At 37.8% G+C, this 27,096-nt stretch overlaps 1 protein-coding gene across 2 annotated transcripts in view; it reads left to right on the forward strand.

The window, feature by feature from the left end:
• The first annotated feature begins 4,260 nt into the window (after positions 1–4,260).
• Positions 4,261–27,096, forward strand: part of col2a1a (collagen type II A) — a 52,457-nt gene continuing 29,621 nt past the window's right edge. Inside the window, exons 1-19 of one of the 2 annotated variants that reach the window (XM_023954654.1) lie at positions 4,261–4,601; positions 7,898–8,107; positions 9,634–9,650; positions 10,150–10,182; positions 10,732–10,764; positions 11,012–11,065; positions 12,191–12,292; positions 12,908–12,985; positions 14,672–14,716; positions 15,593–15,646; positions 19,424–19,477; positions 20,478–20,531; positions 21,050–21,103; positions 21,197–21,250; positions 21,471–21,515; positions 21,611–21,664; positions 21,977–22,021; positions 22,166–22,219; positions 25,554–25,652. In XM_023954654.1, the coding sequence (XP_023810422.1) occupies positions 4,508–4,601; positions 7,898–8,107; positions 9,634–9,650; positions 10,150–10,182; positions 10,732–10,764; positions 11,012–11,065; positions 12,191–12,292; positions 12,908–12,985; positions 14,672–14,716; positions 15,593–15,646; positions 19,424–19,477; positions 20,478–20,531; positions 21,050–21,103; positions 21,197–21,250; positions 21,471–21,515; positions 21,611–21,664; positions 21,977–22,021; positions 22,166–22,219; positions 25,554–25,652 (1,233 nt within the window). In that variant the 5' untranslated portion in view covers positions 4,261–4,507. 2 annotated transcript variants of the gene reach the window in all.

The raw sequence follows: 27,096 nt of genomic DNA on the forward strand, positions 1-27,096 counted from the left end.
GTAGGGTCAAAAGTGAATTGTTACGCCAACAAAAGAATCATCCATCAATCCATCAAAGTCCATGTTCTTCTGGTCTTCCAGGACCGGATCATGGGGGAAACAGTCTAAGGTGCCCAGACATCTCTCTCCCCAGCCACTTTCTCCAGCTTGGGGGGACCCCAAGACGTTCTCAGGCCAGCCGAGAGTGGGACATGCCCAGAATACCTCCCCAGGGTGGCATCCGGGAGCCATATGAAACAGATGCCCAAGCCACCTAGCTGGCCCTCTTGAAATGAAGCAGTGGCTCTGCTCAGCTCTCTACTGAAATTCTCGCCCTATCCCTAAAGGATCGCCCATGCAGCCACCCTGTGGAGGAAGCTAATTTTGGTGGCTTGTATTCAGGACTTTGTTCTTTCGGTTACGAGCTCTGGGTCATGACCGAAAGAAGGGGAGTATAGGTAAGTATTGCAACAAAGATCGACCGGTTAATTGAAAGCTTTCCTTTCAGGCTCAGCTCTCTCTTCACCACAACGGGCCAATACAGCAACTGGAGAACGGTGGACGCCGCTCCAATCCATCTGTTGATCTCATGCTCCGATCTTCCCTCACTCGTGAAGAAGATATTTAAACTCCTCCATCTTTGGCAGGAGCACTCCACCGACCCAAAAGGAGTACACTACCTTTCTCTGGTCAAGAAGATAGGTACTTTCTCCAACCTTTCTTCTACCTTTCTTCGTGAGGAAGCATCTCCAAAAAAGTTTCTCTGAATTTCAACTCTGCTCAGCACACATGTATCTTGTTAAGCTAACTATTTAAATTAATATCAAATAACATGGCAGTCCCCACACTACCCAAATGCATATTTAAATGCTTAAAGTATTTAATTTATTAAAACACAAACAAGTAATTTGTTTCAATTAATGGATTCAATAATTCAAATCAGGAGAGTTTGATGACAAACGGAAATGCTTTGTCTTCTTTAGACACATCTTCTAATGTCCCTTCACCCCCCATCCTCAAAACTAATCCAAAGCATGCACCCTCATTTAGATGCAAGTCAACTTCTATTAGGTAAAGATTTTTTTCTGATGACAGTTATGTCTTTAACATAACATAGCAGATTAAAAGTTATCCTTGATGAGGACCAGCACGCAGGTTTAAAGATCAATTACGAGACCAGTGAATGAACACAGTTACAAGACAGCAAGTCTTCTTAGTCTGTCTATAATTGTTTGTGCTGGGGATATTAAAAAAACACAACAATGTTCCAAAATATATCAAATCACATGATGTAGAATTTAAACAAATACTTTGAATAGTCGAAATATTCAAAAACCCATTTATAATACACATTTGCATACATTTACAAAAGCAGCCAATACATTTGTTTGATTTAAAATTAAACCTTTAATTACATAATAACACCACCTTTAATGTGTCCTATAATCATTATTACGTGAGTTCAGAGTTCAAAGACTGTTATCCATTTTTCTGATCACTGACTGGTATCAAGTTATTTATACATCTATAGTCTTCATTTAACTCACCCGGTATTTTTCTATCCTGGGTGACAGACATGGCACTCAGAAAAAGGAAATACTGTAGCCCCCTCTGAGAACATCAGCTGCCTTTGTTTCTAGTGAAATGTGTTGGAGTCAGAAGTCAGGGATGTGGGGTCACAACAGGTTGCGGTGAGGACTGTTATAAGGGAAACAGAGACCCTTTCCTCTGATATTTATTTAACATTTGAACACAAAAATAAAGCTGAAGACAAAAAATAACTTCCACTGTAGTCTCCATGACCCCTCCCCAAATGATTTGTTGCCTCAGCAGCATGTGACAGAGGCTCTGTCCAGAGTTCTGATGGTGAGATTGTGGCTACTTTAAAAGAAACCAAATTATTTGTCTCAAGACTGTTAATTTCTGTATAAATTGCTTCATCAAAAATTAGAAAAAAAAAAATCCTTTGAATGCATTTGCTGTTAGAAACTATAGTTTTGTTTTTTACAAAATTGCAAAAAGGAAAAACACAAAATATACCCCCATGTCCCTTAATCCTCATAATTGCTCCTTTTTAAAAAAAAATAAAATAAAATGTACATAAAAGATTTTTTCCAATATTTGTTGGGAACAAGTTTCTCAAAAACAGATAAATGGTAACGTATAACCCAATTTATGTGTGGTGATGGGAACAGTTCAGTCCAATACAAACATAACTGGTTAGCACAATATAGGAAGACTGATGAATTGTCTATTTTATTTGAACACATTTTTAACTTAACATGTTAAAAGGTCAAATGTCAGGAACTCTATCCAACTGTAAAGCCAAAAGCTGCATCGACAATAACACACCAGCACACCAGCACATCCTCTAAAGAAAAAGAAAGACTTTAAGTCTGATCTAAAATCAAAATCAAATCACTATGAAAACAGAAGAACACTGATCCATACTGCCTTAAAAGAATCTTGAACTCTTTTGTTTTGTAAAGCTTTGTTTTTTATTTAAACTGTATATATCACATTTTAAAGATAAAGAAGGAAAAAAAGGCGCACATAGTCACTTCTGTTTTTTCTCTTTTATTTCTGTTTTTTATCTGTTTTATTTGAATCAGACAATTTTGTGTAAAAAGTAAATAAATGAATAAATAAATAAATCACATTTTTTGCAATCGGGAGGCCACAAGCTCCCTGCTCTGCCCCATTCTGATGCATCTGCTTGTAGACGACTAGATCCATGTACATCTTCATTTTCCTCGTCTGAGCTGGCGTCTGGCTCAAAACTGTACAGCTGGATACCTCCAATATTGCTTACTATTTTTGTTGCACTGGTAATATTAGGCTGGGGGTTAATAAGCCAGCAGAAGAGCGTGTAAACTAAAGGAATATGGGAAATGAAAGAAGGCCCACCTCAAACCAACAGCCCCTTTTACAACTCAGAGGCAACTTTGACGAACTCCTGACGTTCTGCAGACACTAGAAAACAACACAGGTTTTTATTCATTTATTTTGGCTAAAAATGGCATGATCATATTTAAAAGACAGGTGGGAGTGCTTTTAAAATAGATCAAAAGATGATAGGAGGAGGCAACTCGACATGATTAAGGATATTATAAAAACTGTAAATGTTTAAATACTATAAGATAACTTTGGTTTTATTCATTTTCTTTTTTTAGACCATGTGATGCAGGAATATGGATCAAAAAATTCTGGGATAAAATGTCATGTTTTATGTTCCTAAACATCTCCAGGTGAGAGAAGGTGTAGTCATTTATTATTAAAACAGGAGCTAAGAAGAGTCAAACGGGAGGAAGGAAATGGTTGAGAGCAACCATTTGAAACAACAAAGTCTTATATTTGTGATAGCGTAGTTTCAAAAAATGTCTAAGATGTAATTTATTCAGACTCTCAGAGAGTTGACATTGTGGTGGTTTCATGAAGACTGAAGGACATCCTACAAAAATCCTAAACTGTAATGTAATAAACTGACATTGGGGTTGATTAAAAAATGTTAAAACTGGTTTGATTGTATCAACTTTGCCTAAAAAAAATTAGATATACATTTTAACCAAATTGAATGGTAATTGGTTAAACTATAGTTAGCTCTTTAATGTTAAAACTTCCTGAGGTTCATGATAACTTCATGGAAAAAGAAGTCAATGTGTTGAACTCTGATCACCCTAACAGATTTTATGCTAACAAATATCTGTAGGGGTCTATACAATATTTTTTGATGCGACTACAAATCAGTTTCAGTGCTTTGGTTGTTGTTATAAAATATATATATATTCTTTTAATTAACTGTCAGAGTTACATGTTTTTATTGAAAAGAAACAAATCAGAAACCCAAACCATGTGACCACTAATGTCAGGGTCCTCCAGACAGAGCAGCAATTCACTCCACTGTTCATTAGAAAATGTTTTAAAGGTAATATCGAATCTAGCCCAACAAAAATTCAGGAAGAAAACGTTTCCTAATTCAATATACCCAAGATAACCCATGATACCCATGACGTATCCATAATGTAAAACTTTAACGTACAATTGAACCTTTTTGCATGGTATTCTGCAAATATTTATAAAGGAGGACGCAGGATGGAGTGAGTGAGTGAGTGATGGGGAGGAGGGGAGTTCCAGTCTTGCTGGGCGCATTTCGGCACGTGTGGAAAGGAGTGGTCTGGGGCTGGGATAAGAAACCTGGAGGATAGAATAGGAGGGAATTTGGGCTCAGATTTCAACCTGACAGGGGGGCAAAAGGGGCTGGACTGATATTTAGGAATAAACGAAGATTCATTGAAGGCAACGGACACATAAAGCCAAAGCGTCTGGCCCAAAGCGGTCGGTGCTGAGTCTCTGCTGCAGGTCCGGGTCCTGCTGCTGGATTCTCCCCCATTGGTTTCTTGGGAAGTGTGAAGGACGAATGATCCGGCTTTTGTGAAAGGGGACAAAAAGCACTAAACCCCGAGAGACGCATTTGCTCCCCTCGCGCCCTTCTTTTCCCATAAGGACCGTGCATGTCTAATATTTAGACATGATTAGTTTTTTGGAATCCAGGACTGTACTGCTACTTGTAGCAACCCAACTTTGTTTATTAGCCGTTGTGAGATGTCAGCTGGATGACGACCGTAAGTGAGAGTTTCATTATCTGATCAAACAGTTGCATTTAATGTGAGGAGCGTTTCTCTCTCTTTACTCCAAAAATGTGCTGCATTACGCACAGAATCTCAACTTTGGTATGGATTTTAAGGTAGTTTGTTCATCCTCAAGGTACTTTACGCACAGAATCTAGACTTTGGTTTGGTTTTCAAGGTATTATTTTCACCCTTTAGACCCTGCTACGCACAGAATCTGGACTTTGGTTTAGATTTTAAGTTGTTTTTGTCTCCTTAAGTCACTTTTACGCACAAAGTTTGTTGATATTTGGATGCTTCCCTCTGCAAAACCTTTTCTAGGTGATGACATTTTCGGAGTTTATGTACCAATAGTTATTGCATAAAAAGATAAGTATAATTAAAATATAATGTAAAAAATATACAGCATAGCAAAATTGAAGGAAGAATATTTAAAAATGGTTTATAAAGTCTTGATTTTTCGGGCTGTTGTTTGATCGACTAAATTAAAATTTTATAGTTTTTAATTTCACCTGAGTTGAAATTGCAGACTAAAACGCAATCTGATCTAGATAATGTGTTTTGCAATACATGTCTTCCTTTCTTAGTAAAAGTTGAGCTGTCTGACACCTGTGGATGCTTTAGGGGTCTTGGCAGACTCCTCTTTAGACTGCAGATTCATTTTATATGGGAAAGGGGGGAGGGGATGCGCAAAAAGTGAAAGGTGGTAAGGCTCAAGGGTCTTTGGTGAAAACTGTTCACATTCCATTGCTGTCAGAGGGCATTCAGACAAATCCTGGCTTGCTGAGGCAAAAATGTGGACCACTAGCCCAAGTCTTCTCAAACTAAACTTTCAAACTTTATTTGAAACTTCTTTTAAATAGGATATTATTTGAACCTTTTTTCCAGCACATAGAGACTACATAACTTGTTATTTTTTGTGCACCTGCAGGACTGCCCATCATTATTTAGCATTTTAAGAGACACTTAAAATGCCAGAGGAGACCAGAAGTAATATTCCAAATGATTAAAGCATTTCCATCTGCTCCAGAGATTAGTACTGTGTGACAGTCAACCCACTGAGAAAGAGCTAGAGAGGAAGAGAGGAAGGAATGGGAATGGAAAAATATGGGACAAAGACTTTTATAACTATAATTAAAAAAAAAAAGTATTTGCTCTTAGCAAATCAAGCTTAGTTAGCTTTTAGAGCAAAGAAAATGTTATTTATTTTCTTAAGTGAAAAGGGAAAGAAATAGTTGTGTCAAAGTAATTTGGAGTGTCAAGTTACCCTTTCAGACACAAAGAGTTATTAGATAAAATTCAAACCATCCAGAAGCCTCTTTCGTTTTCTTTCTTTTTTTGTGGGGGGGGCAGTCTTTGTGAAGAAAAGAGGTATGACTGTGACCTCAGCACAGTCGCCTCACTGTCCTCTTTTAAGCCTCTGCTAAAAGTTTGTGCCTATAAGTTTTGAGGCCCTGGACTGATCATCCCTGGCGCTCATGAGACAGTAAAGGTATCAGAAGTTAGAAAAGAGTATCAGAAAAAAGCTAGGAAAAGGCAGTAAAGTAAGAATAGATAACTTTTATCTTCTCCTAAACACATCTGGGTTACTTTCATGAGTTTTTTAGAAATTCTAGTTTAGCAGTCCTGACAGCAGACAGCAGAGTTACAAATTATCTGCCTTTATGACAAGCCAGTATGATACTAGTCATTGACTTGATAGAAGATCCTATGTTTCATAATTTCCACTATCAGGTTAATCCTTGATACCTCAGCCAATGGAAAAATTGGTATAGCCCTTTGATAGTACATCCAGGCCTGTAAAACCTGACATCAAAACTGCCAGGTATGCGCATGAAAGAGTACTGCTTTTTTTTCTCTTGAACGTGTTTGAACTGGCATCCCACACAGCTGTGGCCTCCAGATGGGGTTTAAAATGCACCCCATGTTTATACAAGGTAACAGTTTGTGAATTGTCCGCTCAGTCCCACTTCCAGAAAGAGACCATTCATCGCTGCTGAGGTCCGTTGGGTTACCTAGACCTGAAGTAGGAGCAAAAGTAAATAGTTGGTGCCACTGCCACCCTCTGCTTTCACCGTCTTTGCAGTCCATACCCTTAGGCCCGTTTATGAAGCATGAACTACTCTTACCTGTCAGCTCTGGTTCACCACCTCCAATCAGAGCATTTCTTTCAGCAGGTGCCGACAGTCTCTGCCAGACTGAAAAAAAATCAAGCACTGACAGAAATCATTATCTGTATAGTTAGATTTTTCACATGGGATATTATTTAGATCCTGTACAACAGCGACATATAGTCATGCATCAATTTCCACTCTGCTCCCTTTTTGGGCTGTGTAAAGAGTAAAAACAAAAATCAAAAGATTTAGTGAATGCAAAGTCTGTCCTCTCTGTACTAAATTAGGGTGCCTCCCACAAGGTAAACTTGTCCTATATTTAACTTGTTGAGGAATTCAACCACATGGACTACTACTCCTGTGAAGTTACTGCAGCTTTCTTGAGGCTTATTCAGCACAAATCCAACTCTGTTGTCCTATACCGCCACCCTGTGGCCACCTGAGATACTGAATGCAAAAATGCAATAAAAGCTCAAGTCTGCAACAACTAAATTCTTTTAGTTGGACATTATCTAATGAGAAACTAGTTTAGCATATTGTTTATGTTTTTTACTAGATTAATGACTTCAATGAAAATTTTAATATTAAATATTGTCATTTCTTTCAGGGATGTTTCTGCATATTTCTTGCCTGCCAGTTAATAATAATCTGTGATGCTTTAGGAAAATACAACTTAATATCTCAACATGCATTGTAAAAAAAAAAATAGTACGCAATTACTTGCTAATTAAGAAAAATATAATAGTAATTATAAAGCTCTTTAAAAGTCTTTTACGTTTAGACTTTAAGTATAGCAAAAATATTTTGTGTTAGGATGTTTCTCTTTAGCTGCAAAGAAGACACTTAGGTATATTAGGTTAGTTGGGCTGCACAAGTGTCAGTAAGGAGCTTTTATTCCCAGTAATTGATGAAATTATCAAAACAGTTTTAAATAAAATAGCCTTTATTATTGAAAGATTTCTGATGTGGAGTCCTGGTTGTGCAATTCATGTGTTTCCCATCTGCTAAAAAAAAATATCTGCTTTGTTTTCATTCATCTGTGATTAACGAGTGTTGTGACACAGTACAATCATCTATTGATGTCAAAGTATGTGTGTTTCTCTTTTGATGTTTAATCTCCTTTTTCCTCCCTAACTCTGGACTGCTGGTTGTCCTTCACTGGGACCTCACACACAGTGGAAGATGAATTTAGCTGTGTTCAAGATGGACAGCGTTACAATGACAAGGATATATGGAAACCAGAGCCTTGTCGCATCTGTGTGTGTGACTTTGGATCCCTCGTGTGCGATGACATTACCTGCGTGGAGCTAAAAGACTGCCCCAAACCGGAAATCCCATTCGGAGAGTGTTGTCCCATCTGCCCCTCTGATGAGCCTACAAGCCCTGGTTGTAATTTATTTATCTCACGCCTCTCATAAATAAATTATTGTACCTATCATGTTGTTTTTTTGGGGACAAGAAATTACAAAAATGCTGTTTCAGCAAGTAATTTGAATACGTGACTGTCCCTGAAGCAAACAAATGATAAAAAAAAACACTTGAGAACAGTGACACATCTGACAATATTTCACTACAATGAAGCCCCCACTGTTATTTTTCCATAGCTGGTGCACCTTGGGCCCATCTTGTTTAAATACTCTCTTCTTCCCTGAGTATCATGAAAACATGTGGGAGTCATTAAGGAAATACCTCAGTGAAGCACACACTGCCTCACATTTCTACTCTATATCCTCTCTGTGGATTTCTGCAGATCTGATGGCAACAAAAGTAGCCGACTCACTGCTGAAGGCTCGCAGTATGTGAGGACCGTTAACCACATTTGAAAAGCAACATGGCTTCCTGATTAACACAGATGCCACAGATCTCCAAACTCCTCTAGCCAGCTTGGAAAATTGAACAGGTTGAGGAGCATCAGTGAAAACAGAGGTGTCACTGTTTCAAATGCATGCTTGTGGATTCAGCTGATATCTGCTGTGAAGGTAAAATGCATGAACTAACAAAAAGTGAGTTTCAAGTCCAGAATATTTTATAAAAAAGACAGAAAAACATGAAATCGGGTTGGTTGTCAAGATTCTTTTTGGCTAAAATGTACCTGACTGTGTTCATTAAACTTTGTCACACTGCAAAATCTGAGCCTTAAGAAACTAAAAAGAGCCTTGTTTCATGAAAAATGGCAAGTTATTCATTTTAAGGAATGATATTCAGCTCTATTCATTGCAAGTGCTCAAACTGATAAATCAGTTTTGCTAACTTAACATAAAGTCATATTTTTAGGCTCATTTTAGCCAATGCTGTTGAATTTGCTGTTTTGTTATCAAAGAATGATCACGACAATAAACTGTAGTGAAATCACTGCAAAAACAGGCCTATAGAAATAAGTTAAACATTCATAAAACTTGAAAATAACCCAAAAATCATTCAATGGAATGAGAAATTGGTCTTACCAAGAAATCGTATTTTAAGCAAAAATGTGTAGTTACTAAGACATGTTTTCTTAATCTGACAATATTATTTCTTGATAAGATGATTTTTCTTGCAAGACAGGAAATAAGACCTTTTCTTGAAACAAGGCTCAATTTACTTTCTTAAGATTCAGTTTTTTGCAGTGATCTAACACATCCTGCAGCCCTGAAGATTTCATGTTGCTGCAATGGATAACCTGTAGTTCTTCCTTTGATTTTAGCTGTTTATTTCTTATAACTGTTGCTCAAACTGTGTTTGAGTTTCTTGTGTGAGACAGTGGGTCAACCAACACTTATTCAGTTCTAATGGGCTCTTCCGGCACAAATGTCAAGCTTTGGTGGCGCTCTTTGGAATTCTTAATTACAGAGAAAATACAGTCTGTTTAGTTTTGAGGAAATGCTGGTCTACCCATGTGTGTTTTAACCGTTCTGTTTTTTTTCTCTATCCAGGAGTACCTGGAATTAAGGTGAGGATTTTTTTAATATATATTTTAATATACACATCTGTGAGTTTGTGTGTGCTCACATTGTTGCATGTTGTGTGTCTGTGAAGTCAAGCTCACCAACAATTACAAGTGTGTCTGCATGAGTCCTGTAGTTTGCGGATTTAGAAGTGTCTTTGATATGAAAGAGCTTTGACGGGTGGATTTCCTGTTCACACTCTGTCCTGTGTTTTTGGATTAACCTCTTGACGCCTGAATTTTTTTCCAGCTTAAAAAAAATTACTTCTGTTATTGCTTTCAAATAGATGCTAAATTAAGGAAATTTTGGAGCCAAAGTGGTTTGATGCATATTTGCATTAATAGGCATTAAGAGGTTATGTTACTTTACAGGTAATACTTTCAAGATTTTGTGATTTTCGGATGATTTTTTTATAATTGCAGTAAGGTTCAAGGTTCAAAATGTGCGTATTAAGGGGTGAGGACTTTGACAGACTACAATATGTCTTTGCATTTCTTTCCTTAGGGCCAGAAGGGTGAGCCTGGTGACATTACTGATGTAAGTTGACACCACAGGAAATTATATATTTTTAACATTAAATGTAATATCTCCATATAAAACAGGTGCAATAAATACATAAAAACACTTGATCTACTCTCAGCGAGTCTCTGGTGATTAATATTTAAATACTCCACCAAAAGAATCTTCCAACAAGAGAACAATAGCTTCTATAGTCTTAGTCTATATGAAAAAACAAGTCCTTTTAGGGAGAAAGGCTTGTTGATCGACAAGCACAACAAGACTCCTCACCAACCCCAAAAAGATCCTCACAGGACATCAGAGAGTAAACCCCTGCTGCTGTGGCTGCAGCCCACACCTGGAAACACTTTTTCCCTCTGAGAAAGAACAAGTTCATGGCAGGAAATAAGAGGGTATTGTTTACTGTATGTTTCTCGTAATGCTTTGCTCAAAGAGATTAGCAGCTAGCCCGTTTTTGATTAGAAAAAAGATAAAGCCCCTTGTGCAGACACACAAACTGAAATAAAAGCAGATATTTAAAAATGACACATGCCAGTTATTCTGTTATTTCCTATTACGTTTCTACAGGTTGTAGGACCAAGAGGACCATCTGGCCCAATGGTATGTTATTATTATTAATTCCCTTCCTGGCTTCTCCTAAAGGCCACTGTACTATAAAGTACACAGTTTGCAGTTTGTTAAGTTTATGCTGTTTTAATGTCATTCAGAGGGCTAGACATGTGATTTTAATTTGAAACCATTGTAAAAAAAGAACTTGGTTTTATAGTGACTTTTTTTAGACTACATACAATAATAGAAAACCTAGTACAAGTGTCTGCTTCATTGTCTCCTTCTCCTGCTCATCCAGGGCCCACCAGGAGAGCAAGGCCCCCGCGGACCAAGAGGAGAGAAAGGAGAGAAGGTTAGTTTCCAAAAAACTGTGCCGCCCTGTATCCCTTCTGTGGTATTTTCTCCCACTGACCCCCAGAAAATCTATAGTCACAGTCTGCTCAGATTTCAAGTACAGCATGTCTGATTGAATGCAGTAGCTGTAGGTCCTGCGGGGGGGTATCAGAGCACCCAGATTTGAAGAATGGCAGTCTTTCACCAGGCAACTCGGGTTAACCGTGGCACTGCCATTAGACTGTGTGGTCTGGGTTGTTTAACAGATGTGAGACTGTCGGAGACTCATAATGTAAACCTTGGCTCGTTTCAGAGGCCTGACAATCAGTCAGTGTGGGAAACCAGTGTTACAGCATTCGCAAGCCTTTGATCGCCTCATCAATGTTACATTACGGATGTGATAATGACTGCAGGCGTATGTAGACATCTCGTTTATGCAGATTCAAACACAAGGTGAATTTTGGTTTGGCTAATGGACTGTAAGCAGAATTGTAGATCTCAAGAGGACGTTTTGTTCTGGGTTTGCTGGTGGGGTGTTGTGTCACTGCATGCACTCAGGTATGCAAGTTCGTCAGATTTAGCAAAATGAATCATCAGCATGCACTTTAGCTTGCGGGGAACTATTAAAATATTCTTTACATTGGTTTTCAGTAATAATGACTTTTTTCCTTTTTCAACTAATTTCATTACTTTAACTGTGAAGGCATGCTGGCATTCCAGCAGAACACCTTACAAAAGTATCAGATCAAAAAATGTCAAGTTCTGTCATGTTTGCTGTCACTTCAGTTTGAAGATAGTTTTCTGCTGTCAGATGTTGGCGTACTCTGTTGTGAAAGGTTTTTTTCTGCCGATAAGGCTGTTTTTATATGAATCGCTCTTGATGTCCAAGAAGTGGAAATCAATACAGATTTGGGATTTTTTTTCTACCTGCATACCAATACTCTTGCTTGAGAATGTCATTCATGTTGAATTCTAATGGTACTTTTCTTCTATTAGTATGCATTTTTGATTTCAATGTGTAGACCTGATTTTAGTTAATAAAATATATGATATAATAAATTAAGACAATCTAAGGCTTAAGCTGTCAAAAATTGCTTTAAAAAAACTAATTTGCATTGAATTGCTTCTGTTCTCTGTACTTTAGGGAAGTCTTGGTCCTCGAGGCAGAGATGGTGAACCTGGCACCCCTGGAAACCCTGGACCCCCTGGACCTCCAGGACCAAACGGACCCCCTGGCCTTGGTGGAGTAAGTGTCTCAGAAGGGTCCAAAGTGTTGGGCTTCACTGTGAAAGCTGAAATTTAAGGAAAAGAAGGGGTCAGAACTGATTAAGAAAGCTGAATGAAGCAGCAAAATAATGTGAGGACACAAAAGATGAGCCAAACTGTGCGCAGTGGGGTGAACAACAGTGTGATAAGAAAGAGTAAGTTACATAGAATGTCTCTCATTCTTTGCTGGAGTGGTGGGAGGATGAGGTGGGGGGGAAGACGGTGGTGTGATACAGGCAAAGGAGATGGGGGTGAGTTGTGTCTTTGTGAAAACCTTTCAGTTGCTCTATTTGTTCTCTGTCTCCTTCATAATTTACGTGGTGCACTTTGCTGCTAAAAGGAAGCTTCTTGTGTTTGCCAAAACCAAGCAGCTCAGGGTCAAAATGTATGCCTCCATAAAAAAAAAAATCCAATTGAACAAGGCAAAGTCTATAACAAACATGGAGCTGGTTTAGGCCTTTATTGAAGTTCATTTCCTGTTGCAGATAAATGACAGCATGACATCACCATTGACCATACAGCAGATCACACAAAAAAATAACTACACCAAAATTTTGGACCATCCTGTTCTGACTTTTGTTGTTGCTTTTTCCAGAACTTTGCTGCTCAGATGGCGGGCGGTTTCGATGAGAAAGCTGGCGCAGCACAAATGGGAGTGATGCAAGGACCAATGGTAAGGAATCCATAACCAAAGCTGCTGCATGCTTTTTTTGTTTTGTTTGTTTTGTTTTTACATAAAATGAAACGTCAGACTTCAAATGTTCTTTAATCTTCAATTCGGAATCTGCTTGCACTGTTGTTTTAATTTTAATTTAATTTAGAAGGAAACAGATACAAACATTTTACATACATTTGCCAAAACTATGTCTGGGATTGAATTTGAAAGAAGGTGAGCTCTCCATCTATTAAAGGTGGAACTCCAGCAACCAAGTACCTGGAAAAAGGGAACTTCCCTTTGGAGTGCAGAAAGAAAACGTCTGAGGAAACAGCTGTCGACTCTCTTTGCTTTTCAAGCTAAAACAAAAGCAACTGTTGAAGCTGGCAGGGCAGATGGCTTATAATATAGCATTATGCTGGGGGATGAATAATAAGAGCCACAAAGCTACTTAGTTGCGTTGCAGCCCAGTAGACGTCTGAGATGCCTGAAGAAGTAAAGCAGGACTGGGATTGATCAGATATCTGCAGTTAGCATCAGTCTGTGCGGTTTTTCTCCCACTGATGGCCCCACCACACGTCTGTCTGAGAGTTCACTACAATAGTGGTTCATATTCAAACCAGCTGAAGTTTTTTTTGCATTTCCATCCTGTGGAGAGGCAGAGAGCAGCGTAGATGCACAACACATTTGATCATGAGCCTATAAACCACCTAAATACCAAGTCATTAACCAACATATGTCTTACATATATTTAAACAGAGCTCTTACTGAAATGCAGGCACATATAGAGCTCCATTGATAAGCATCAACCACACCACGGTGGATGCTTCTCTCACCAACTGAAAGGTGACTTTCATTCACTTCTGAAGCCATCTGTGCCGGGCTGTGATGTTTTTTCTGGCTGCGTTCGCTGAATTTTTTAATGAAGATTTACAAAAACAAGACTAATGAAAGGGATGTGGTTTTGTCCAGTGGAATGCCTTTCCCAAGTAATCGTCATCAACTATTTTTTTTTTTAAAAAGGAACAACTTGGAAACTTCACTAACACAAAGTCATTGCAGTCCACCATTCCTTTTTCACCTGATTTTATCAGGGTGTTCAAGAGAAGAATGGGCAGTAAGAACTTGGCTTATCACTCCCACAGGCTGTAATTTTGTCTTGTTAAACACTGACTTTGTGGTAAAAAGTACTTGTGTGAGTCCAGATTGAAGGCAGATCAAGTTTCAGTCAGAGAATAGAAAAACCTAAGATGTTGGGTTATGTGCACACTGAAATAAATATTCACCACAACGTAAAAGCAGCAGTACTTTATCTACAAATTTGAGTTGAGACACTTCATAGTACTTACTAAATTGCCAAAAAAAAAGAACAGGAGTGGGTGCAGAAAATGGAGTGAAAAGAAAGACTGGAAGGAGAAAATGGTCTGAATGCCACTGAGGAATTTCTAACGAGTTATGGTTTTGACAAGTGGAGCTGTTGAGTATTATGTAGCTTCAGGGTAAAGCAGGTGATATATGTGTGCGTTTTTCTTTTAGTTTCTGCTTAGATGATGTAAAATGTTTAAGTTTTCACTATTATGTGCTGAAAAGAACCACGGTGTAAAGTCTTCACCTAATTTCTGGTTGATGAAGTTGGTATAGTAAAAGAGCAAATTGTCTATCATTATCTGAGATTGTACCTCTGCTTTCCTACTATTTCCCCAGGGCCCTATGGGACCCAGAGGACCACCTGGCCCCACAGGATCACCTGTAAGTACCTGCTCGACTTCCCAAACAATGCATAGGCGGGCTGCAGCTGCAAAAGAGATGGTGTGCTCATTTACAGACCAAACTCATAGTTGAATCATATAATTGCAAAGTGCCACATTTCTCTTTGTCTGTTGCACCTCCTCGTCCATTTTTTGATAATAGCACTGACCTCTGCTGGTGCACTGACTGTGCCAACACCCCAACAAAGATGCATGTTTACACGGCACATGTAGAGCATTTCTTTCTTCTGGCTGCAGTTTTCCTGCTGCACAATCAAGACATACACCTGACAGATTACCTTTCATGCTGCTTTATAGGCTTACGTGCAGACACGCCCTTCCTTTTTTTCCGCTGCACATGGATCCTGCTTCCAGTCTAAAATTACTGAGACAGAAACAGCCACCTGACGCCTGACCAGTTAATTACACCACTGGCTCAACATCTTCATCCTCGCTGTACTTTAAATGCCTTTAAAGAGCTTTCAAAGACAGACTAGATACTTTTATGGGATTATTTGAGCCCTGCAAATTACATATAGTCTGCTACTCTTTCAACTCTCCAAACATTGGGATACTTTGAAAGAGGTCAAATAGCTTCATAATTTGCTTGATAGTGTATGTACTGAAAACAATGAGATAACAGCAGTAAATGAAATTTAAAATAACATATGTACCAACCAGAAAAGAGTTTCATAAACAAATTCAAATCTCAATTTCAGGCACTTAAACAAGAGTTTTGTTTGTGATTTCTGTTGAAGAATAGCTTTAAATACAAAATGGCTTCCACTTTTGTAAAATCTGCAGGTTGTCTTCCATGTGCCAGAGAATGAAATAGGTTTGGCTCACATCAGACTTCTCCCATCTCTCCTCTTGACAGGGCCCACAGGGTTTCCAAGGCAACCCAGGAGAACCAGGAGAACCCGGACAATCTGTAAGTACTTCTCAGTGTGCATTAGTACTCCATCAGACTTTTTTAAAAAAGCACCCTTTACTGCCTTTAAGTAAGTCCTTAACACTTCCAATGCCTCCCGTTCAAAATGACAGACCTAAAGATTTGATCTATTTGCAAAAGCAAAGGATTGTACCTAATCTGGCCTTCTGCTTCTTCTCTGTAAAACATATTTCTGTAAAACAAAAATAAAAAATGTAGTTTTCTTTTCAAAGAAACAGAACAAAAAATAATGAGGTTCAATTTTTTCTAATAACTTATACTTTTATATTGTTGTCTATCATTCCAGCTCCTATATATCTCCCTTAACCTCTGAAATCAGACCGCATGCCCTTAGTTTCTCAGCAGGTAGACACCGCTGTGCTAATCTGCTGATGTAGATTTAATCATGGAAGAAGTCAGACGTGCTTTTTTGTGTCTTAAAATGTGCCAAACCATCATTAGGAGCAATTAAAATCAAATTCAGGTCCACAAAAATTAATAGATCATTAATTTGGGAACATTCGAGAAACCTTCATGCTGATCATTTTTATCCCTGGAAGCATTCATCTAATAAGAGGGCTTTGTATCTCAATCACAGACAGATCATAGCAGGGTATGCCATCTATGATGACATACTAAATTTGTTTGAAATGCCACCTTCTCCACAGAAGAACCTTAATGACAGCAGGTAATTAAGACAGAAGCAAGTACTGGAAACTATCACAGAATAATTCTTTGTGTCGACAGGTAAAAAGTCAAATACTTGAAGAAGACAAAAAAAAAACACCAGGCTTTCTCATTTCTAAAAAAAAGGCTGGTTATTTAATTAAGTCACAATGTAATTGTGTTTGCCAATTCTGCTGGCTGTTTGTCTTTTTAAACAGTAGATTCAGTAAGTGAATCAAAATTAAAGAGTGCATTGATGCAAATGAGGAGTTTGTGATAATTTCATTCTTTAAATAGAAAAATTGTCTTATAACATAACATACTTGATCATGGGAAGTAATTGAATCGGTTAGTTCAAAAGGGGCCCAAGTCCAAGAGGTTTGTTTTTCCAGGAAACGATTTTAATTGCATAGCTTAAAGGGAGGGTACACCAAATGATTAATATGTTACCCAGAATTAGCACCAGTTCATAGCTTACAAATGCTATAATATGAAGCTCCTCACTTTTATAATTTCAGAGGACTAGCATACTAAAGTCTCTGGAATTGGGCCCTTCTTGAATTAAACAGGGGTGCTGCCATATTGGATATCTAGTGCTGCCATCTATGGGACAAAGCAAAACCCATGAAAGAGAGGCCCAAGTCCAGGAATTTTGCACTTAATGCATTTTAAATGTCAAGCATAGTCAATACATTACAATGGACTTGGGACCTTTTTGCACATAATCAGATACCTTTTCCCTTGAAGACCATAGAACATATATCTCTATTTTGAAAAATTGTGGACTTGGGCCCCTTTTGAACTAACCGATTCAATTAGATTACTATAAAAACAGGAAACATGCAAACTTCACTTCCAAAAGAGTCAGGTTTGTAAAGCAGACCTGACATTATGCATCCACTGCATGGTCAGACTTCAACACATGAACAATAGATAGTCTTTAAAAATAGAAGTGACGAGCTTGAGTTTTTAAATTGAACTGAACTTCATTCATCTTGCATAGGAGAAATTCACCTGTTATGGCAGCTCAAAGGAAAAACAAGTAACAATACAAAAAAAAGTATTAACAATACAGAACAATACAAAACAAAAACAAAATATATATACATACATATATATATATATATATATATATATATATATATATATATATATATATATATATATATATATATATATATATATATATATATATATATATATATATATATATATATATATATATATGTATATATCATCATCATCAGCCTGTCACGCCACTGCTGGCGGGTGGCCTCCACATCTTACTCCACTCATCACGGTTTTGGGCACTCTGAGTCCACGTGCTGCCTGCCTTCTGCTCGATGTCATCTCTCCATCTTTTCTTCGGTCTTCCCTTCCTCTCTTTCTGTCCCACGGAGTCCATTCTGTTGTTTTCTTAGCCCATTCGTGGTTCTTCATTCGGGCTACATGTCCTGCCCTTTTGCCTTTGGCTTCAATCACTTTCTCGATGACATCCTTCACCCCTGTTCTTGATCTTAAGTCTTCGTTCCTGACCTTATCTCTCCTCGTAACACCCAGCATTGATCGTTCCATGCTCCTCTGGGTGACTGCCAGTTTCTCTCTTTGGCGGTTGGTAAGTGACCATGTCTCAGCTCCATACGTAATTGATGGCAGTATGACAGTGTTCATGATCTTCCTCTTGAGACACATGGGCCTTTTTTGATCTCTCAGAAACGTACTGTACTGTCCAAATCTCTTCCAAGCGGATGTTACTCTCTGGTCTATTTCTTTCGCCATCTCATTTCCTGGTGTTAGCAGTCTTCCCAAATACTTATACTCATCCACCTCCTCCAGTTGTTCTCCATCCACAATTATTCCTTTCCTTCTCCTTTTCCTTGCTATTTCATTGCACATGATTTTGGTTTTCTTTTTATTCATTTTCATGCCATCTTTTCTCCCTTCCTTCTTCAGATCGTTGAGCAGCTTGCCATATATATATTTATATATATATATATATATATATATATATATATATATATATATATATATATATATATATATATATATATATATATATATAAATATATATATGTATATATATATATATATATACATAATATATAAATGTATAAAGCTTGTAATTGTTTGACCCATTGGTTTGCTTTAGGCAGATTTGACACCAGTTTTTAGGCTCCATAACCAGCTGGAAATGACACCACGAAACCCAGAATTCTCCAAATGTGAGCAAATAGCATGATCTCATGATAACTGGAAAATTTATCTCTGATGTCAACTATAGAATTCAAAAAGGGGAAATTAAAACCTAAGTGTTGTGGCCTAATTGGCTGGGGTTTATTCAATTAAACAACTTCCTGAAAAGGATCACTTGTGTCGTACAGAGTAAAGCAAGAGTTTTTTTAGGTCTGTCCAACCTGATTAGGAACATACATGCCCCTTTTTGTGCAAGAATTTGCGCTCTAACAAAATGAAAGCAGCTGATTAAAAAAAAAATTCTCCCAGTTGTAATAAAAAAGTTAATAAAAGTTTTAAAACCAAATATAAGTTAAGTTATGTTTTGAAGTTAAACATTAATGAGAGAAATTAATAGAAAAATAATTTATTTAAAACCAGCCTCTGGTGGTCATTTGAGGAACTGCAAGATTCGATACAGGAACAAAACAGCTTGTCAGAAATGCAAAACAGTTATTACACAGTTATTATGACAGATACAGCCCTTTTCGAGTGGCTCCAAAAGCCCATTTAAATTATTGTGAAATGTAAAATTCTGAGTTTCATAAACAGCTTCATTCCAGTTGTGGTGAATATTACTGATAAATCTATCTAAGGTAAGAAAATATTTAAAAACCGGTGGCTAGGATTAAGTTTCTCCGTTGTGAATTTGAGCTGTTTTACAATAAAGTAAACGTTAACTGAGTTCTATGTGTAAAAAGACATCTGTTGGATACCTGCTGAACACATTTTAAACCCTCTTCACATGAAGGGTGTTGGAAGTGTTGCTCCATGGTGGTCACAGAGAATGTGAGCAGATCGAAAGATTGCTTGCTACTGCCCTCTGTTGGTTGGGAATGGTAACTGTACATTTTCTTTGTTTATCTCTGTTCCTAAAAGGGCCCCATGGGTCCCCGTGGCCCTCCTGGACCACCCGGAAAACCCGGTGATGACGTAAGTATTTATTTCATTTTATCGATATTTCCTACGCTTTTTAGGTCATTATGAATTTCACTGAGTCAAAGTTGGCATGAAACGAGCTCCGTTTACAGCCTCAGAAAAAATCACAAGTGTTTTGAAATTAATTCAGAGATGACACGTCTTAATTTGAAGCTATCAAAATTAGCACTACAAGTACACAACACTGTCAGTGTACCTGCACAAACACTGCATTGTGGCTGAAATTCTTGAATAATAGTTTAGATTTTTTGTTGTTTTACTTTTTTTAAAATCACTCAGTATTTATGCATTAGTTCAGGCAAACTGTGATAATCCAAAAACATTTTAATGAGTTTAAAAGCCTACTACACGCTCACCTATATACAGTAACTCTCACATTATTACAAAGCCAGGTCTCTACATTCTATCATTTTATCACTTTTTTATATATTTATTTATTTTTTGATGTGTGTGGGTGTGGGTGTGGGTGTTTTTGCGGGGGGCGGGGGGGGGCGGTTGTCGCACAGTTAGTGTTGTCATCTTGTTTTTAAATTTTATTGTATTTTATGCACAGCACTTTGAGTGACATATGTTGTTGAAAAAGTGCTATATAAATAAAGGTTGATTTGATTTGATTTCATTTGATTTGATTATATACGGTTGGACTGAGACCAACACAACTTCCCTAACTCTCTTTAATCGTGTTTACATTGGATTTTCATATTGAGTGTTTTTATCAAGAAACTGTTAGACTAGTTATTGTCAAAACAATTTCTTATCTTTGTATTTCCATTAAACAGGTTATGAATTGTAATTTCCCTTTTTTCTCACATGGTGGCAGTAGATATGAAAAATATCTTGGTAAACCTATTGTACAAATAACTACTTTATTGTTGATTTAAGTACACAAATAATGCTTATTCTAATTGTTAATAAACTTAAAAGAAAACAATTACTCAAAAGTAAAAGTGTACAAGCATGACCATAATATATTTTTGGCTTGTTTTTTTTCCAGGGTGAAGCTGGGAAACCAGGTAAATCAGGAGAGCGTGGACCTTCTGGGCCACAGGTGAGTCATTTCAGATTATTGATATATTGACTTTGAACATTATATCATATGCTAAATATGAACCTTATTTGACTTATCTTAAATGTTCAGGTTTTTGTCAACCTTAGCAAGCTGTTGAGTTTTAACCCAAAAGAACCCAGACCAATTTCTTCTTAAAAATCAAAGTATGTGTATTTTACCACAAACCAAGTGGACCACAGAAACCATTTCTGATGTTTTTCTGTTACACTGATGTCACCATGGGTTCATATGGGTTAGGGTGATACATGAGTTCATAAACTGAGTTAGTAAAACTAACTTGTTTATACACTGAACAAGTTGAAGAATTATATCAGTGTCATTGCTTCCAGTAAAGTAAAAGGGAATATTTTGGGACATAAATGGGACCGTCAGAAAGCATTCCATGGCTTTATAAAATAAAATTCTAAAATAATTTAGATAAAAATCAAAGCAGAGCCTATTATTTAACCATTTTCTGTTTATTGATCTCCCACCTCCTCATACTTTTTTCATTACAGGGAGCTCGAGGGTTCCCAGGAACTCCAGGTTTGCCTGGCATCAAAGGACACAGAGTAAGACTGTTGTCTGATGATCCCTGACATGTAAACAGTTTCCATCACTACTCTCTGATTCCTGACCAATCATCTGCCTCGTCATTATGATAGGGTTATCCAGGTCTTGATGGTGCAAAGGGAGAGACTGGTGCTGTTGGTGCCAAAGTAAGAGTTTTTTCAAAGTTCTTGTCTGCAAGTCTACAAAGCTTTTAAAATAAAAAAAAAGTGTGACAGTAAAAAACAATTATAATGTGGGATTTGTCTAGACATTCAAATTGCTACATAATGAAATGAACAAACAAATAAAGAAAAAGTGGCATCTGTCAAAACATTAAGTACCTTTGTTGAGATTTCCGGTCATATAAAGAGCTGTCCTCTGTTCTAGGGAGAGGCTGGTGCTCCTGGAGAGAGTGGTGCACCTGGACCAATGGTTTGTAATTTGTGACCACATAACAGCAAACTTTAAAATGAACCTTTCAGTCCCCAAAATAATGGGAAAATGGGTGCTCTCCTTTGTCTTCTAAGGGACCTCGTGGTTTGCCTGGCGAGAGAGGCCGTCCTGGATCCACTGGAGCTGCTGTAGGTCTCCTCTTTTAGGAGTGATTGTTCTGATGGGCATGCAAAAACATGCACAGCTTAATTGGCAACTCTAAATTGTCAATAGGTGTGAGTGTGAGAGTGATTGGGTGTGTGATTGTGACCCTGTGACAGACTGGCGACCTGTGCTGGGTGTCCCCTGCCTTCGCCCACAAGTGGCCAGGATAGGCTCCGGCAGCCCCATGACCCAGAAAGGGACAAAACGGAAGAAAATGAATGAATGAATGTTCTGATGGAGGCTTTGCCCATAGTATGTAACTGTACTGAACATGTTTTATTATTTTCTATACTTAGGGTGCACGTGGAAATGATGGCTTGCCCGGCCCCGCCGGTCCACCAGTAAGTGTCATTTTAACTGCAACTACTCCTGATAAGGGTTGACTTGGTTGAGAAACACTGAGTTTAAAAGTAATCTTTCTGGGACGCACTGCCCCAAATGTCTGTGACAAGCTGAGCTGACAGTTCATGTTTTCATGTCTGTAGGGTCCTGTTGGTCCAGCTGGAGCTCCAGGCTTCCCCGGTTCCCCTGGTTCCAAAGTAAGCCATGGGCTTGCACAAGCTCCTCTTTTCCCCTCTTCCTCATTATCACTGTTGATTTAGGACTCACTGCCCATTACTCTTTTGTCTGCTGGAATGAATGAACTTTGCTCTGCTTATTTTAGAAACTAGCTTCCACATGGGGAAATTTAGAAAATGTGGGTGTTTCTTGGGTTTATCTGGCTTCTTTTCCCCAGTTTTTTCTCTTTTCTTTACATTTGATTTATTCCCCCTGCATGGCAGACAAGGTAAGCCCTGTGCTTGAGGGTGCTGCACTTTAAGTTTGCGTTCCACCTCAAGCTGGTTTTATAATCTGTTCATTCTGTGCAAAGCCTCTCAGACATTGCCCACAAAGACATTCTTTGACATAGTTACAGCAGACGAAGTTTGGAAAAACGTCTGTGTTCAGACACACAGATAACTTTCTCTGCTCACTCTCAAAAGTGTTTCCTATGTGTCTGTGAGCACCTTTGTGTGGCTTTGTGATGTACCCACGCAGGTCCCCTGATGGGAAATGTTTAAAATCTCAGATTACCTGCATCTGCTGCGTCTTGTAGAATCAGTTCTTTGTCTATTTGGGTGTGACCCACTTGCAAATTTACTGAGTTTTATACAGGCTTTTATTCTGTTTTTGCTTTTCTAGTTTTAACCCTTAAGAATGTAAATACGCTCAGTAAAAAGGAGATACACAGTAAAACAGTCAGGTTAATCTGACCAAAATACACTACCCTTTTAAAAGTTAACCTGCTGAACTTTATTATTGTTTTTGTACAATATTTCACCCTAGTTTGAAACCAAAACCAAGTCCCCTACAGCAATCATTCCAAACCATGTCATACAATACTGTTTAGTCTACAAACTTCCTTGCACTAATGAAGAAATTCCATTCAGCAGCATGAGAGTGCATAGCAGTAGTAAAAGTCTGGCTGGTGCCCGATGAAGGTTAGTACTCAAAATATTTAGTCTCAATTAAGACAGATTTTTACTAATCAAGCAGAACTTCAGCAAAATCTTCGTGCAAATCTATGGTTAGTCATAAAAGTATAAAATAATAACTTTTGAAAATAGAATTGCGAACATCCTTAAAGGTTAAATTCTGACAGCTTAAAGATCAAAATAAATGCTTTGATTTCTGATCTAGGTTTCGATTTTACATCACAGTTTTTTCTTGACAAACAAAGCAGAAAATGATCTATTAACAGAATTTTAAAGTAACACACTCAACCGCTTTAATACACTAAAAGAATCATCCTTACATATACAACTATAGTTACAGTTTATAGACAATTACAGAAAAAAAAAGGTTTTCCGTGAGAAGCATGGGTAATACTTCGTCATCTTTATTTCTATAAGTATCTTTTTTGAGAAGAAAACATATACTAATATAGTCCCTGTGACTCAGATTACACTTAACCACACAAGATGTAAAGATTGGATGAATACAAAAACTTTGTACAACACCGTGAAACAATTTAAACAGGGCTGCATCAGTCAAACATCAAATCCAAAACCTTTTCAGTTTATGTTTGGACTGCAGCTATTATTTTCTGATATGCAGAATGCAAAAAGGTTTAGGCAGGTGTGAAAATATGTTCCTTTAAATTAAAGACTGAAATAGACAACGTTTAGTTGTTTTATCGCAATTTATTATCATAAATCCAATTTGTGCAATTTGATAGTCAGTGGAAACGGGTTTACTGAAAAGCAGGATGCAGGCTATCATCATCAACACAAGCCACCCACTGCAGACTTGCTAAGGTCACAGATCTTTCTGTCCCGGCTTCCAAGGTTTCATAATAAGATTTGATTAAGATTCAAGGTTTTATAATGGCATTTTAAGAGTTTTTTATATCTTAGAAGTATTTATTTTTCTTTTCATTTTTACTTTTTTAATTGTGTGTATTATTTTTGTGTGTTGGTTACCAGAGAACCAACTTTCTCCTGATGGGGTTGAATGAAGCATTATCTAAGCTGTTCACAAAAGGACAGGGACTGGGGGGGCAGAAAAATGTTAGCAGGTGCTCTGGAGTGATTATGCAGAACTTAAAATATTTGTTTGTAGCACAAGTTACTATGTCCATCAAAGTACTGATACAATGAGTGTCTACGGGCAGTAGTGAAGCATGGTAGAAGTTCCAGGAACGTTTAATACATCTTTTACAGAAGACTTTGCTTCAATGTTCTTTTTTCCTAAAGTATGAACTGAAGCTTCGACATTGTGACAGGTGTAAATGTGAGACTGAAAGATCAAGTAAACACCTGAAAATAGCGTTCTCAGTGCAACTTTTGTCTCAGTGACACACAAAAAAATAATTTTAGTTCTGCTTTTAATGGAGATGAAAACTAAGACAATAGTAAAGAAGTTGGATGTCAGCAACTTAATGGGCCACATGATGTGCATGTTATTTGTTATGATTAATTTAATTTAAAAATTACTAAAATCTTAAAGTCAGTCAGGATTGTTTCTTTCTAATAGCTTAAGAATAATAACATTTTAGAAGGTGCTTAAACAGGAAACAATGCATCCATGTTGTTTCTTTTTATGTATTAAATCAAAAATCTATATTGATCTAAAATATTTAGTTGAATCTGATTGATTGTCAATGTGGGGCTTTGCCAGGATGTGTGTGGTGGGCTTGACTAAACAAAGAGTTAAAGCTTTGCTGTGCTACAATTTATTGCACAGTTGTTATTATTCCTCTCAACTCTATCTGAACAAAACTATTTTCATCATTTCTTTCTCTGAAGACTATTTACTGAAATTCCTATAATATTCACCATTTTCATCTTCAAACATGGATTTTTTTTAAGCTTTCCATGTCATTTATTTTTGCAAAACAATCACATGATTTAGTCTAATTTCAAAGAATTTAGTTTGCAATATTAAAATACCTTCAAACCCTATTATGACGACACCAAATGAATCCTCTTTTTGTATTTACATACCTTATCTAAAAGTGATGCATGAATTTATGTTGATGATGTTATTTTAGACATAATACTCAAGTAGTGACTTTTAGATCCCTCTGTATGTTAAATGGCCAACATTTTATTTTCCTTCAGTCCTCAGTTATACTTACATAAATTGCAACACAGTTTAAGCTAACGTTTCACTTTATCATTAACTTGATAGCTTTGAATGAAAAAAACAATTAACAAAACACAATACAGATCTTCTTAGAGTAGTTTTTTTGTCATATTTCATAAAATATTTAGAGATTTTTGTGAACTTTGTTTCTACAAAGATATACATATACGACTATTCATGGTGTTTTGGTTAACTTTTTGTACATGTTATGTTTTATAAACATGTGATGTGTGTTTTTTTATTCAGGGAGAAGCTGGGCCAACAGGTGCCCGCGGACCTGAGGGAGCACAAGGGCCCCGTGGAGAGTCCGGTACTCCTGGATCACCTGGACCCTCCGGTGCTTCTGTAAGTTATTTAACCTAATGAAAAGAAAAGTTCAAACCTCAGCAAAGCTGTGAATTACAGACCCTGTCTGATTCTGTCTTTCAGATGGGGTGGAATTATATAAGTGGGCCCTTTCAAACAATTAATTAAACTCCTTTTGAGAAATTTTAATATTTAATAGTGTCATATCCTGAATGATCGATGTCTATTTCTGCTGTTTGTTTAGTAATAGTTTATTTTGATTGCTTGAAATAAACCATTTACACAAATGTCATAAGGAGAAAAACCATCTATGTGGGCTCATGTTTTTCAGAATCTATTATGTGTTTCATGCGGGGGGTGAAAGCGAAATTTCGGAAGGAGCTGTGGGTGTTCGTGAGTGCATATGGTCCTGGCAGTGAGAGGAATGAAGAGGAGAGAGTGACCTTCTGGAACGACTTGGATGAGTGCTTGCAAGGATTTGGAGCAAATGTGAATGTAGTGCTGATGGGAGATCTGAATGCTAGAGTGGGTGATGAGAAAATTGAGGGTGTTGTTGGCGGGCATGGTGTTCCTGGAAAGAATGATAATGGTGAGAGACTGATAGGAATGTGCACTGAAAGAGAGATGGTGATTGGGAATACATGGTTCAGAAAGAAAGAGATCCATAAGTATACGTGGGTGAGGCAGAGTGGTGGAAGAGTGATTGACAAAGCACTGATGGATTATGTGGTGGTTTCAAAGGTTGCATGTAGTAGATTGCTAGATGTAAATGTGAGGAGGGGAGAGTGTGGAGGTATGTCTGATCACTATTTGGTGGAAGGAAGGTTGCGTGTGGGTATGCCATGGGTGAGATCGAGAAAGAGTGGGGAGGCAAGAAAAGTTCTGAGAGTGAGTGTTTTGAAGAACAGAGAGAAAATGTGTGAGTATCAGAAGGAATTAGGTGGCAAGTGGAATATGGTGAAGGAGCAAATGGTTGTTGGAGTGGAGGAAGAATGGCAACAGTTCAAAAGTGCAGTGGTTGGAAGTGCAGAGGAAGTGTGTGGTGTGAGACGTGTTGGGGGTGGTCTAAGAAAGGGAAGTGAATGGTGGTGCGAGGATGTAAGGTTGGCTGTAGCTGAGAAGAGATGTGCGTACGAAGTATGGCTGCAGAGAAAGGACAGGGAGTCATATGAGTGTTATAAGGAGAAGAAAAGGGATGCAAAGAGAGCTGTGCGTGAGGCAAGAGCGGCTGCGGACGAAAGGTGGGGCAGACAGTTGACTGATAATTTTCGAGAGAACAAGAAAATGTTTTGGAAGGAGGTGAAGAGGGTGCGAAAGGGAGTGTCGGGGAGGGAGGAGAAAGTGAAAACAGAGGATGGAAGGATGTTGAATGAGGGGAATGCAGTAAGGAAAAGATGGGCAGAGTATTTCGAGAGGCTGCTGAATGTGGAGGAAGATCGGGATGCTGTGATTGGGATGGATGGAAGGGAAAGTAGACTGAATG

Source organism: Oryzias latipes, chromosome 5 (genome assembly GCF_002234675.1).
Source record: "Oryzias latipes chromosome 5, ASM223467v1".
NCBI lineage: Eukaryota > Metazoa > Chordata > Actinopteri > Beloniformes > Adrianichthyidae > Oryzias > Oryzias latipes.